The sequence below is a fragment of the Pelodiscus sinensis genome, chromosome 4 (genome assembly GCF_049634645.1).
Source record: "Pelodiscus sinensis isolate JC-2024 chromosome 4, ASM4963464v1, whole genome shotgun sequence".
Lineage (NCBI taxonomy): Eukaryota > Metazoa > Chordata > Testudines > Trionychidae > Pelodiscus > Pelodiscus sinensis.
Window position 1 is genome coordinate 46198851 of NC_134714.1, and position 14914 is coordinate 46213764.

General features: G+C 38.9%; 1 protein-coding gene across 6 annotated transcripts in view; it reads right to left on the reverse strand.

Annotated features, from left to right (window-relative positions):
• TTC6 (tetratricopeptide repeat domain 6) overlaps window positions 1–14914 on the reverse strand; it is a 184237-nt gene that overhangs the window by 147441 nt on the left and 21882 nt on the right. For all 6 annotated transcript variants that reach the window (XM_075926900.1, XM_075926899.1, XM_075926901.1 and 3 more), the window contains one exon: window positions 11409–11618. In XM_075926900.1, the coding sequence (XP_075783015.1) occupies window positions 11409–11618 (210 nt within the window). The remainder of the gene's footprint in view (window positions 1–11408; window positions 11619–14914) is intronic.

Below are 14914 nucleotides of genomic sequence, written 5' to 3' on the forward strand. Positions count from 1 at the left end.
GGGCACCACCACCTTTGAAGTGTAGCAACACAGAGCTGTTGCTACACTTCAAAGGCAAATGCACCAAAGCCCATTGGCATGTCAAAGCAGCAGTGCTGTGCAGAGCCTGGAGTCAGCTGTGGCCTCCTGTAGACGCTGTGGCAGCTTGGCTTAAGGTAAGCATTTTTGTGTAGCTGGATGGCGTACCTTAAGTTGACCTGCCTGGTCTAGTGTTGACCAGACCTAAGTGTTTAACCTGTCAGTTCGATTCTGATTTTGGGAGAGAGTTGTATTTTTTGTAAAATTACCTACTGCAAATGTCACATAAATAGAATATCTCATTTTAGAAAGTGACACTCTCAAGTATATAAAATAAGTTACAATTCATGTGTCTTAATACATGTTGCACCTTTTATAATGTTTCAGATTAAAATTTACTAACCTCTTCTTAAATAATTTATATAAAACTGTCCGCTTGAATTAACCATGTTTGCCATTCTCTACCTTTATTCACTTTGGGTATGTCTACACTGCAATACTATTTCGAAATAACTAGCGCTATTCTGAAATAACTTAGCTGCATCTACACAGGAGGCAGTTATTTCAAAATAGTTTCAAAACACTGTCAAGCTTACTCTGATTCCTCTAACCCTCATTGTAGGAGGAGTGAGAGAAGTCAGAGAAAGAGTGCTCTGTTTCAAAATAAGTGCTTTGTAGACTCTCCCTATTTCGATATAAGCTACGCAACTGATGTAGCTCAATTTGCGTAGCTTATTTTGAGTTAAGCCCTGCTATGTAGACAGACCCTTTGTGCCTGGTACCTTGCCAATAACAGATTTTGAGTGTGAATGAGGGAATACTCAAAAACACTAATATTTTCATTATTCCTGGTTTGATTAATATTTATCAGCCAAGTAGCTTTTTTAAAAAACATTCTACTCAATAAATGATAGTGTTTATACTGATAATTTCTGCATCATATTTTTAAATATATTAACTTAGTAGAAAATAAGATTTATGTTTATATTTTGTTTTAATTTATATTTCTAGCTTGATTTCATAACACAATGAATACTCAACCTTTTGGTTACAATTGGTCTTTATGAAAATAATACAATTATACAAATTTATAACTAAATGGAGAGGATGAAACATAGTATATATACAAATGAGAGAAAATGTATCGCTAAATATCTATGTATACATATAGATATAAAATATTTATTATGTTTGACTCAATCATTCTAACCTCATTAGTACATGCTCAGAGTGACATCTGCTGGTTTTATACTGTTTTGGTTTTTGAAACAACTAAACCAGTGATTTTCAACTTTTTTTCGTTTGCAGACCCCTAAACATTCTTAATGGAATTGTGAAACCCCTTGAAAATCTTAAACATTGTCTCTAGACCCCCTCAGAGATCTGTGGACCACAGACTGAAAACCACTCGACTAAACTAATAATTACATTTTTCTTTGTAGTGAGGTAATATTTGTGTTAACTACCTATTCTAAACAATCTGTTCCACCTTGTAATTAGCTGTGCCACTCTGAATATCTTTCCCAGACCTGAAGAAGAGCTCTATGTAGTTTGAAAGAGTGTGTCTGATCAACAAAAGTTGGTCCAGTAAAATATATTACCTAATCCATCTTGTCATTCTAATATCATGGGGCCAACACAGTTATAACATGTTTCTCTTTGAATTCATACAATTATGTTTCTATTATTCCACTCATATTTCTTTGTAATATGACACACACAACCAATGTAGTTGGTATGATTCTCATTTACAATATCTGCAATTTACTCCCTTTTTAACACCTCCTTACAGTATGAGAGAAAGTTGGTATTCCTGAGCATAATTTTAAAACAAAGTACAGTACCTTCTAATTAGGAGTGTGATTAATTTTTGAAAGGAGTCCTAAAAAAGTAACCTTGGGACAAAAGAACCCGTAATCCTTCCTTAGAGTCTTAGAAAGAAATGCCTTAGACCTGAAAGTAATGTGATCTTGAATAGTCTCTGAAATATATATTAAATTTCTCTTTCTTCAAGCAGAAGTCTTAACTTGATGAGGGGAAAAAGTAGCTTTTGCCAAGTGTCTGGCCTTTCATCTGTTCAAGTTTCCTCTTTATTTCTATGATCCTTGAGTAAAACACACTTTTTAAAAATATTACTTTTTAAAAAGTAATTGAAATTAGCAACAAAAATGATTAGCCACTATTTATATTGCACTTTTGATCTAAGTGGTTTTCAGATTAAGAAGTCTATGTCAAACAGTAAAAAGCTGATATAAACTGAAATGCCTTACAGACTATTGACCTTCTGGAGACAAAAGCAAATTCAGGGAAAGTGCTAGGAAGTAGAAATACTAATCTAATACTGTTCTGTTTCTAGCTGCTGGCAAAAACAGTAAATCTTTTCTCAGAGAAATACAGGAATTCCTGATGAAAGGAGTTTTATAAAATACAATACTATATCAATGACATTTTTTACAATTCTTGTAAAATATTTTTGCTGGAAATGGGGGGGATAAAATACCTCTTTTAATATTCATATTGAATATATTGCTGCCTAAGATAAATACAAGGAAGAAATAAGCATTACTATCTTAGGAAAACTTGAACCTATTGCTTTTTTGATCAGACCCACTAAAAATACCAGAATAGACTACTGCAGAATTCCTTGGTCTTTGTTGCAAACAAACAAGTGTAAACCTAAATACTTAAAGCTAGCCCCAACACATGAAGAGAGAAAAACTATTGATATTTTAACTGCAAACATCAATATAATTTGAATTTAACTATCCAGTGACTAGTTTAGGACAAATTGGACCTATGACCTTGTAGGTTTATGTAGCATATAAATTTTAAAAGATTGAAAATCAACTTTTAAGTAGTATGTGGTGCCACAAGATGGCAGTGCTCCAGAGGATTCAGTTTTCTATACTTCTTGAATGCAGCAAGGTTGAGTATATGCTTAAATATTTAAGCATGTGAGTAATTGCATCAAAGTCAGTGACAGATAGAATAAAACATAAACATACCATAGAATGAAACAACAAATGGTCTGGTAGCACTTTATAGACTAACAAAACATGTAGATGGTATCTTGAGCTTTCGTGGACATGCTCACGAAAGCTCATGATACCATCTACATGTTTTGTTAGTCTATAAAGTGCTACCAGACCATTTGTTGTTTTTTTCTGTAACAGACTCACTCAGCTATCCCCTGAATATACCATAGAATGGTAATTTCTATGCCTAGTAAATAAAAAAAGTGAAAAACAAATTGAGTAGCATGAAGTCTAGAAAACTAGCCAACTATTGAAAATATTATCATCATCAAAAGTTGTTCTAGATTCTTGCATCCAAAGATACAAAAGAATCATATGTGGATAAATATTTTTACTTAATATTCTCTGACTAATAAACCTTAAACTGTTAGGATCTTTCCAGAAGTCACTTAAAAAGAAAATAACGGGGAGGAAGAAGAATTATAGCTAAGGGCTTAATACACTCTGGTTTCTGCTTTTGAAGCTGCATGCCCCATACACTGGAATACATCTGAAACCAGCCAATGACGTGAAGGTCTTTCTAAGTAAAGTATTTTCAGGTCCTTTGCCTTCCATACAGAGATCTCCACCTGTTCCCCAAAGAAGTTCTCTCTGAACTAGAATAAGTTGTTGAGCAATGTTCCCTGCAAGCTATGCACTTGGGAGGCCACCCAGGAGAGATTCAGATTCTACCAGCTGATTAACAGAGTGCTCATAGCTGCCCACAGCCCGCAGCATGTATTTCTACTGATGGTGTGCATCTGCAAATGCCTTAGTGCAAATAACAAAATGTATTGTGCATATAGATGAAAAAATTAGAAGGAACATTGTTGATGATATTTTTCTGAACCTTCCAGTGGAATTCAGAATTTTTCAGCCAAATGCATTTGCTGACATCAAACTGAATCAATAATTTTCTGTACTGTATCATCCCTGTCAAGGAGTGCCCGTGCCTGATGCTGGGCCAGGTCTGTACCTTCTTGAACTAGCTTTTTAAGCTCCTGGTGCTCATTCTGATGAACCTTAATCTGACCTTTAGTGAGGAAGGCAAGACAGACCACAAAAGTATAGGCTGTAGCTAAAGAGTGGTAAGCCTCTTACTCCAAATTAATCCTATGATTCCTGCTCAGAATTCTGAACTTTAGCACCACAAACTTGGCTGGCCTTTCCTTTTGTCATGGCCATGTCAACAACATTCATATAGAAGGTAAGACTCATAGATGGCAATATTCCCAGGGAAGGTCTTTGGAGATACAGGCAGTCCCCGGGTTATGTACAAGATAGGGACTGTAGGTTTGTTCTTAAGTTGAATCTGTATGTAAGTTGGAACTGGCGTCAGCCGCTGCTGAAACTGATCAGTTTCAACCGCGGCTGAATCTGGATGCCAGTTCTGACTTACATACAGATTCAACTTAAGAAAACCAGGCGTCCCCAAGTCAGCTGCTGCTGAAACTGATCAGCAGCTGATTCCAGGAAGCCTGGGGCAGAGCAACTCTGCCTCGGGCTTCCTGTAGTCAGCCGCTGGTCAGTTTCAGCAGTGGCTGACTTGGGGACGCCTGGGGCAAAGCAGCTGGGGTGCTGCTGGGTTGCTCCAGTAGCGCAGCTCCTTGGCGCTACTGGAGCAACCCAGCAGCACCCCAGCTGCTCTGCCCCAGGCGTCCTGATTCAGCCGCTGCTGAAACTGACCAGCAGCGGCTGAATCAGGACTCCTGGGGCAGAGCAGCTGGGGTGCTGCCGGGTTGGTCCGGAGCGGCGCTGCGGGACCAACCCAGCAGCCCCCAGCTGCTCTACCCCAGGGGTAGGTAAGAAAAGCCTGGTCTGCTGGGGGGGGGGCCTCTAGCTGCACCCCCCCCCCCCAGCAGACCAGGGAGACGGGGGTGGCAGGACCGCCCAAGTCCTCCACGGCTTTGCTCCATCTCCCTGGTATGCTGACCTGGGAGACGCGGAGCAAAGCCGCAGAGCACGCGGGCAGCGGGACAGCCCAGGCGCGCCACAGCTGTCCCACTGCTGGCATGCTCCGAGGCTTTGCTCCCCATCTCCCTGGTCTGCTGGTCAGACAGGGAGACGGGGAGCAAAGCCGCGGAGCACGCCCGCAGCGGGACAGCCCAAGCGCGCCCGGGCTGTCCCGCTGCGGGCGTGCTCCAAGGCTTTGCTCCCCGTCTCCCTGCAGACCAGGGAGACGGAGAGCAAAGCCGCGGAGCACGCCTGCAGCGGGACAGCCCAAGCGCGCCTGGGCTGTCCCACTGCGGGCGTGCTCCAAGGCTTTGCTCCCCGTCTCCCTGCAGACCAGGCAGCGGCTTTGCTCTGGTGACCCTGGTCTGCTGGGGGATCCAGCGGCTTTGCTGGACCCCCCCAGCAGACCAGGGAGACCGGGAGAAGCTTTTCTCGCTCCAGAGGACACGGGTGGCGACCTGCCGCCCATGAGCTCTGGGGCGAGAAAAGCCCCGTTCGTAAGTGCGGATCCGACATAAGTCGGATCCGCGTAAGTCGGGGACTGCCTGTAGTACAAAATGGAAGCCATAAATGCTTAACCAGCTGGTCCAATATACTTTGCAAAGTCACAGTAATTGCATTATATGGTTCCATTATCACTTGGCTACAATCCTTATAGACTCCTGGCCCAATACTAACTGGGTCAGCCAACGTTGTCAGCTTTTTAAAAAACTGGGGGAAAGTCAGCCCGTCTCTTGCACAGTTGCTATCCTTCTACTTCTCTGCAGCAGAACTGTATTTAGCAACAGGCTCAATCATTAATTCATTTGAGTACAAGAGGAACCATCATCTTCTGGTTGTCATTCTGCTCAAATTTTGGTACAGATTATGATGCAATGATGGAAGAACTAGAAGAAATGAGGTCTTTGGTACACAAAGTACCTGCAGCACTTGTGACAAAGCCAATGCTCCATGAAGTGGCAGATTAATCACTAGGGGTGTGTCTAGACTACATGCCTCCTTCGACGGAGGCATGTAGATTAGCCAGATCGGAAGAGGGAAATGAAGCCGCGATTAAAATAATCGCGGCTTCATTTAAATTTAAATGGCTGCCCCGATCTGCCGATCAGCTGTTTGTCAGCAGATCGGGGGAGTCTGGACGCGATGCCCCGACAAAGAAGCCTTTCTTCATCGACACAGGTAAGCCTCGTGAAACCAGGCTTACCTGTGTCGATGAAGAAAGGCTTCTTTGTCGGGGCATCGCGTCCAGACTCCCCCAATCTGCCGACAAACAGCTGATCGGCAGATCGGGGCAGCCATTTAAATTTAAATGAAGCCGCGATTATTTTAATCGCGGCTTCATTTCCCTCTTCCGATCTGGCTAATCTACATGCCTCCGTCGAAGGAGGCATGTAGTCTAGACACACCCTAGGCCAAAGGGCCCAAGCCTAGGGGTTCCAGACAACCAGGAGGCCTCTAGACAATAGGCATCCCTGTGCCCTACTCTGCTCATCCAGCACTCCTATCGAGAAGCAGGGTCATGAAACACTTGTCCCACTCCATCTGCCTGGTGCTCCTGCTGAGGCATAGAGGAAGCCCATGTGCCCCAATCCTTTTACCCAGCAGAAGCACCAGGCAGGTGGGACAGGGAAAGTCCATGTGCTCATATGCCCTGACCCCCCTCCCCAACAGCACTACCTGACCCCACTCTATGGAAAGAGTTCAGATGGGGAAGGAGACACTGCAGATGGAAGGGCTGATGATGGGGCCCCTCTTGCTCTGGCTCAGGGCCCCACAAACCCCTAATTCACATCTGGCTCCATGTATCAGTTAAGACATTCTGATTATGCTCTTAAAGGAATTGACCGAGGAATTCCTACCCATGACCCTTAGGATTCAAAAAACTTTAAAGGCCTGGGAAGTTTCACTTATCATGTGTTAGAGAGCTTACTTTACAGAAAGTTTTTCTTCCTTCACCATTTACTTCACAAAGTTTCACCCAGTAATATACTTCCAGATAGATGACAGCTTGATAAATCCTAGCTGACAACAATCAAAAACAGAATCAAATATTTCACACACTAGGAATTATTTATCTACTTTATGAAAATGATCCATTAGATTTGGAATGGGATGACCACAAACATCTCAGGAGACAATGTTAGTTGTCCGTATATCAATGCAAGAAGTATGGGGAATAAGCAGGAAGAACTTGAAATGCCAGTAAATAAACACAACTTTGACATAGTTGGTATCATAGATACTTGGTGGGATAATATGCATAATTGGAATATTGATATAGAAGGGTGCAGCTTGTTCAGGAAGACTAGGCAGGGGAAAAGGGTGGGAGGTGTTGCCTTATATAGTAAGAATGTATATACTTGGACTGATGTTAAGAGGTACATAAGAGAGAGACTTGTTGAGAGAGTCTCTGGGTAAGGTTAAAAGGGTTAAAAAACACAGGTGACGTCATGGTAGGGGTCTATTACAGACCATTTAATCAGGAAGAAGAGGTGGATGACACTTTTTTTTTAAACTAACAAAATCATCCAAAGCACAGGATTTGGTTGTAAAGGAGGACTTCAACTATTCAAACGTCTGTTGGGAAGTAACAAAGCAGGGCACAGATTATCCAGCAAGTCCTTGGAATGTATTGGAGACAATTTTTTTATTTCAGGAGGTAGAGAAAACTACTAACAGGGAGGCTGTTCTAGATTTGATTTTAACAATAGGGAGGAACTGGTTGAGAATTTGAAAGTGGAAGGCAGCTTGGATGAAAGTGATCATGAGATGATAGAGTTCAGGATTCTAAGGAATAGTAGAAGGAAGAACAGCAAAATAAAGACAATGGATTTCAAGAAAACAGACTTTAATAAATTCAGGGAGCTAGTAGGCAAGTTCCCACGGGAAGCAACACTAATAGGAAAAACAACTGAAGACAGCTGGCAGTTTTTAAAGAGACATTATTAAGGGTGCAAGAGCACACTAGTTTAATGCACAGAAAAAGATGGGAAGTATGGCAATAGATTGGCTTGGCTTAACCTGGAGATCCTGAATTATTTAAAAATGAAAAAGTCTTATAAAAAAGTGGAAACTAGGTCAAAATACAAAGGATGAATATAAACAAATAACACAAGTATGTAGGGGTAAAATTAGAAAAGTGAATGCACAAAACAAGCTCAATCTATCTAGACACATAAAGAGTAACAAGAAAACATTCCACAAATATATTAGAAGCAAGAGGAAGACCAAAAATAGGGTAGGCCCATTTCTTCCTGAAGAGGTAAAAACAATAACAGAAAACGGGGAAATAGCAGAGGTGCTTGTCAACTTCGAGTTAATTTTCACAAGGAAGGTTGATGGCAGCTGGACACCTAGCATAGTAAATGCCAGTGAAAAACGGGATAAGCTCAGAAATTAAAATAAGTTAAAAATACTTAATGAAATGCATCTTAGAATACTCAAGGAGCTGATTAAGGAGGTATCTGAGCCATTAGCTATCATCTTTGAAAAGTCTTGGAAGACAGGAGAGATTCCAGAAGACTGGAAGAAGGCAAATATAGCGTCCATCTATAAAAAGGGAAATAAGGACAACTCAGCAATCTACAAATCAGTCAGCTTAACTTTTGTGCCAGGAAAGATAATGGAGCAAATAATTCCTATGAGAGAAGACTGAAAGAACTGGATGTTTGTGGCTGTTCAAGCTCAGGAACGGAGGGAGAGGGCTGGGGACAGAATGTGGATCGGGTGATTCATGGTGCTCCAAAAGTGCTGGGAGGGAGAAGGAGAAATAGGAAGTGTGGGGCTCCAGTGTCCCAGTGCATAAGAGGTGTGTGGGGAAGAGTGCCAGACATGGAGACTATAGGCTGCAGGTGGAACCCCTGGGCCCACTGAAATAAAGGAGGACCACTCATGCAGCCTGCTCACTCTTCTTGGTTGCCTATCTCTGAGGGCATGGGACTGGAATTGAATGGTCCCTCCCAGTTCTAGGATTCTATTATTCTATGATTCTGTAAAACACAAAATCTTCTATATTTTGCTAACTTTACTCACTAAGGTTCACAGACAACTTCAGCCCTAGTGCATACCCAAATTGAAAAGAGCAGCATTAGTTTAACTGGGAGGAAAAAGAAGTCTGTACAGATCAAAATGCATTATCACCAAATGATTCTTGCATCAAGTCTATAATTTCTGGTTGAGATCTAGCCTAAATTTTAGAGCTATTCAGTCTTGATTTAAACACTTCAAGTGACAGAGAATCCCACATTCCTTTGTTTGCTAAATTAAAGGGCTCTCTACCATCAGAAATCTTCTCCCCGTGCAGGTGCTTATAGATACTGATCAATTATTTATTATTCTCTCTTGGATAAACTGAATAGACTGAGTTTCTTCAATTTCTCACTATAAGGCAGGAGGCCTTCCAGACCTGGAATCATTCTTATTGCTCTTTTCTGAGCCAATTTGTCAATATCCTTTTTAAAAAGCCTGGATACCTGAATGGACTGCAGTATTGCAGTAATAGTCTCACTAACTCCTTACACAGAGATAATACCATATTCCTACCTCTATGCAATATCATCTTGCACATACATTCTTCAAGGATATACATATACCACCAAGGATAATGTTTGCTGTATTTGCTAGTGTATGCCCTAGGAGTTTATGTCCAGCTTATTATCTATCATGGCTATCAACTCCCTTTCAGAATTACTGCTTTCCAAAATATAGTCCCCCATCCTGCAAGCATGACCTATATTCTTTATTCTTAGAAGTATAACCTTAAATATGCCTGTATTTTTTAAAATGCATGTTGTTCAAATGAGCCCAGTTTATCAAGTAACAAAGATAGTTGTATAGAACTGACCTGTTGTTATTCTTTATCATTCTAACAAATTTTGAGTCATCTGCAAACATATTAGAAATGATCTTATATTTTGTAAATATGACTGGATCTAAACAGACTATAGGAAGCAACCAACCAGTCCGAAAATTGTGAAAGAATATACGAACGTTGTCCAATCCTAAATCTCCTGAGTAACTACCGAACACAATAAGTCACAAACAAAAATACAGCAAAAAGTTAATTAAAATAATCACTACACAATGAAGGTGAAAGATCATTCTTATTTATATTTGATTTTTTTTTTCAGTTAAGAGAAAGGAACTGCAAAAACCTGTAGGAAAATCAGAAAGAGATTTAGGAACTAATCACAATGACACTGAAAGCACATAAATTAGCGATGTGACAACACTATAAAACATGAATAGGCAGACAACAAAGCCGAGTATTGTTAACATTTCATCACTGTTCCTTGTAAAACAAATTACGTGTTGACAGATCATCCTGTTATTTGGCATGTTGCACTAACATTCTTAGCTTGAATTTTTAAACATTATTTTACAAAACAGTCACTTCATTTTAAACACATTATTCAAAAATTAAAGATTAAAGATTTTGCAACACTTTCTCCCATGAATAGCCCTTACTCATACAAGTAATCCTACTGACATACAATTTATGCTTAACTTTATGTATGTGAATTTCTATTGAAATCAATGTAACTACTCATATGGTTAAAGGCAGACAGACGTGTAAGTGCTTCAGAATCAAGACTTGTGTGAATAAGATTCTGTGAGTAAGGGTTTGCGGAGCTGAGCTTTAAAGTCCAAATTGGAATACGCATGCAAAACTTGACTACCTTAAGAAGTCCTATTGACAACAGTGCTCATGTATGACATGACAAAAAAAATAAGCATGTGCATACGTATTTGCAAGATAAAGGATAAATATATGAAACAGTCACTAAAAACAAATTAAAATGTGTCTTAATAAATCAGATGCAAAACAATATCTTTATTGTTCTGAGCAATATTAATTCTAGGTGTTTATGGTTTAAGATTAATATAAATAAGAATATTAAAATATGTCCGTAGTGCCAGTGTAAAACAGAATGTATTGAGGCATTTTGTTTCCAGAACATTTCCTTAATAATAAAATATTTAAAATAATGAAGCCTTCAGAAAAGTTATTTTTAACTAATATTCACTTAAACTAAATACTAACTACAGGCAGTCCCCGGGTTACATGGATCCGACTTACATCAGATCCCTACTTACAAACGGGGTGAGGCAACCCCACACTAGCTGCTACCCCCCAGCAGACCAGGGAGACGTGAAGCTAGCGCTGCCCCCAGCAGACTAGGGAGACGCGGAGCGGCTTTTCTCAGCAGACACCTCAGCTTGAGAATAAAGGACTGAGGGAAGTGAGGTGTGGGAGAATAAAACTGAGCTCTGGAGAAATGTTTGGCTAGAGTTTCCCCTACAATATGTACCAGTTCCGACTTACATACAAATTCAACTTAAGAACAAACCTACAGTCCCTATCTTGTACGTAACCCGGGGATTGCCTGTATAAAGCTAAACTGAAAATAGATGAGTTCATACCTATTTCTTTCCATTTGTTCTTCAAAAGCAATATATTCTGAGCAGAGTGATGCTTTCTCCTGGTGGTACAGATCCTCTGCTGTAAATAAAAGGTAATGCCCTTTTCTGTCGAAAGTATGATATACTCTTGAAGCCAGCTGCAGATCAGCAGGTAATGCAAAATTAGGAGAAGCCGTACAAAGGTGATGAATAACTGAATGATGTTGACCTCTGGGGGACAAAAAAAAAATCAACTATGTTAGGATTTTCACTGTCTTCTGAGATCTAGATTTCACATACATAGATTACTACTGCATTAGCATCACAGACAGTATTTAAAGATTTAATACATATAACTAGTAGAAATTATTGTACAAGGAAAAAGAAAATGTTAAAATCTCTGACAGTAGCTTTAAAGTAGAAATTAATTACATAATCCAGAGTCTTTTTCTTTTGATTCAAGCACAACTTTCATGAGTTTCATTGAGAGTTTCACTTGTGTAAGTAATCTAGGGACGCCTAAATTGTATACATATGTAAATAGGCTGAAACATTACATGAACACATCAATGAGATCAGAGACACATCTACACTGCAGCTGGGAATGTGCTTCCCAGCATAGGTAGACAAACACATGCTAGTTTTACTGGAGAAAGAGTGCTAAAAATAGCCGTGTAGCCAAGAATAGCACGAGCAACAACTTTTATTAGCCACCAAATATGTAACCAAGAAGTTCAAATGGACTTGTCCACAGACAGCTAACCCAAGCTTCTACCCATGCTTTTCCTAGCCACAATGCTATTTTTCACTCACTAGCTTGAACAGAACAAAAATATGTCTGTCTACACATGCTGGGAAGCATGCTCCCAGATGTAGTGCAGATGGGATTTAGGATCCATAACAGAATTCCTTGAAAATAATGTCTATAACATTTTGGAGTTGATTATGTTAATGAAGTCCTATCTTCATTTGTACATTTTCCTAACTTCTTTCAGTTCATAATTCCGGAACAGTCTGGCCCATACAAATTTGATTTAATCTATTGACTTTGTAAGACCTGATGTCTTTGACTAACTTTGGAAAATTAAAGTTATATAAGTCCATCATTTAGTATCCTGATCCAAAACTCTCTGAAGTCAATGAGACTCTTTCCACCAACTTAATGTATCAGGACCTAAAAGACATTTCCATCTATTTTATGGACTCCACAGAGTTACCAAATGTCCAGGACATACACCAGCTATATGCAGGGGGACTAGCTGACAAGAAACCCCCTAGGGTGAATGAGGATGATCTGAAAAGTAAAGAAGATCAAAGTGATGGTGCAGAGACTCCCACATATCCACATAACATGCACCCCATCATCTTCCAGACATAACGTAGCAGAGAGCCATAAAGGGTTTAATGGAGAAGGCATGTTTGGTCAGAAAAAGTGTGAGAGTAAGAAAAAGAGTGGATTTTATAGAGGATGGATTTTTAGGTAGAAGACTCCATCCACAGAAAAGTTACAAATTATACTAAAGGTCCTTTCACTGAATTGTTCTTCCGTGTTTTGTTTTCATTTTAGGATCTAAGGAAATTAAAAGGAAAACAAAATTATTAAACTGGAATTAAGTTTGTAAATACTTATCAGTTACTTACAGAAAACATCTGTAGAAGACTGATGGAAATTCAAAGTTAAAGTTACATTGAGTAAAATTTTCTTGAGACACAAAACCTTGCAGAGCTATCATTGGAGTCATGAAGCTTATATATCATCCCCCTTACTCAGGGCTGTTCCTAAACCCACAAACTAGAATGTAATGTTTTTGTTTTATGAAGGGGAAATGCAGCACTAATAACTACAAAGAAATAAGAAAAAAATACAGACAACAGTATAACACTGAGCCACATTTCTCATGTCCTAAAATATTACAAAAGAATGAAAGCAAAAAAGAAAGATAAAGAAGCCTTAGGAAATTGAGGCAAAATGATAATTACACCACATACCACCAGTCAGAAGAAACTAATACATCTCAAGAGCCAGAAAATTATCATATAGTTTAGCAATGAATTCAATGGATTTTTGAAGAAAACTGAAACACCCAATTAGCTTGTCAATATCTGAAAAACCTTAACCTACAGTTTCATTTTTATTTGGGAATATACTTCATTATGTTGTAATTAACTGGTATATGAAAGAGAACCCATTTCTCAGGGGAAATAAACTATGTATATTTAGGTTTAACTAAAGAAGTGTTTCTAAAAATGACAGTGAAATTAATGAAAACCCCTGCGTGGACACACTTTTGTCATTTTAAACCAATTTTATATTGATTTAGCATGTGTCAGTAAATTTACAGGCACAAGTTAAACAAACGTAAATAATTTTCAGCCAACACTCACAAAAATGTCTGGACTAATTTAACTAAAATAATATAAAAACTGATTTTAGTTAAAGCAGTGCAACTTTTGTGGTGTAGACAAGGCCTTAGTTTCCTCAACAATGCAAAAATGTCACCAGATCCTACAACCCAAGCAAAAGCTCACTAAACTCAGTAGGACCTTTTCCTGCATAAAGAGTACAGGATCAAGCTTTTGGGATGAAAATTTAAAAGTCTAAAAAAGAAAGGAGTATCCATGAAAGAAGGGGATTCACAGTCATGATACACATGATACACATGAATGGGCTAGTCTGGATTAAAGGATACCCCCTGGAATCCCAAGCAGTGGAGTAGACATTTTCAGGACAAGATTTCATGAAAGTTTTGCAGTATAGTAGGACTGAAAGCATAGTCGGCTTAGACTCAGAAGAGTGAAATTGCAGAGCAATATTTTAATGAGCAGCTTACATACTGATTTATTTTAGACAAGAAATGAAAGATTTCACACCATATTTCTAAAAGGGAAAAACACTATATATAATCCATAAATATAAGCAATAGTCTGTCTTATGTAAATCTGTGCACTAAAAACTACATTTTCCTCACAGTATAATTCATCAGAAAAATTAAAAAAATAACTGAAAGTCATAATACTTCTATGGGAACACAGTTTCTTAAGTTTTCTTTATAATAAGAAACCATATAATAGTTTCAGTGATTTCTATAAATAAAGAAAAGTGAAATAGCTGAAAATTTGTCTCAGAAATTTTTCAGGAGGTCTCTTTTACTAATTTAAAATAGATAAAAACAGTTTGGGTCTAAATCTAATTGTATCATGCTTATTCTTCTAGTACTGAAGTTTATCATTTTGCTGGATGGACAAGCTGGAAGCATAAGCAATAAAAACTAAAATATTTGGGGCATGTTGCAGGTAAAGGTGTGTTTTTACAGCACACAGTCTGCCCTAAGACGACTATTTATCATTCTTTGAAAAAGAAGACATGAAGAAACAATACTACGTGTGTGGCCTACACTGTCTTCACCTAATGCACTAAATAAAGTTGTTGGGTGTTTGTTTTTTTTTTAGAAAATCATGCAGTTTCTGCACCATTGATAATCTGACAATAACTATTTATTGAAGGTAAAATACTCATTGTCTGCAGT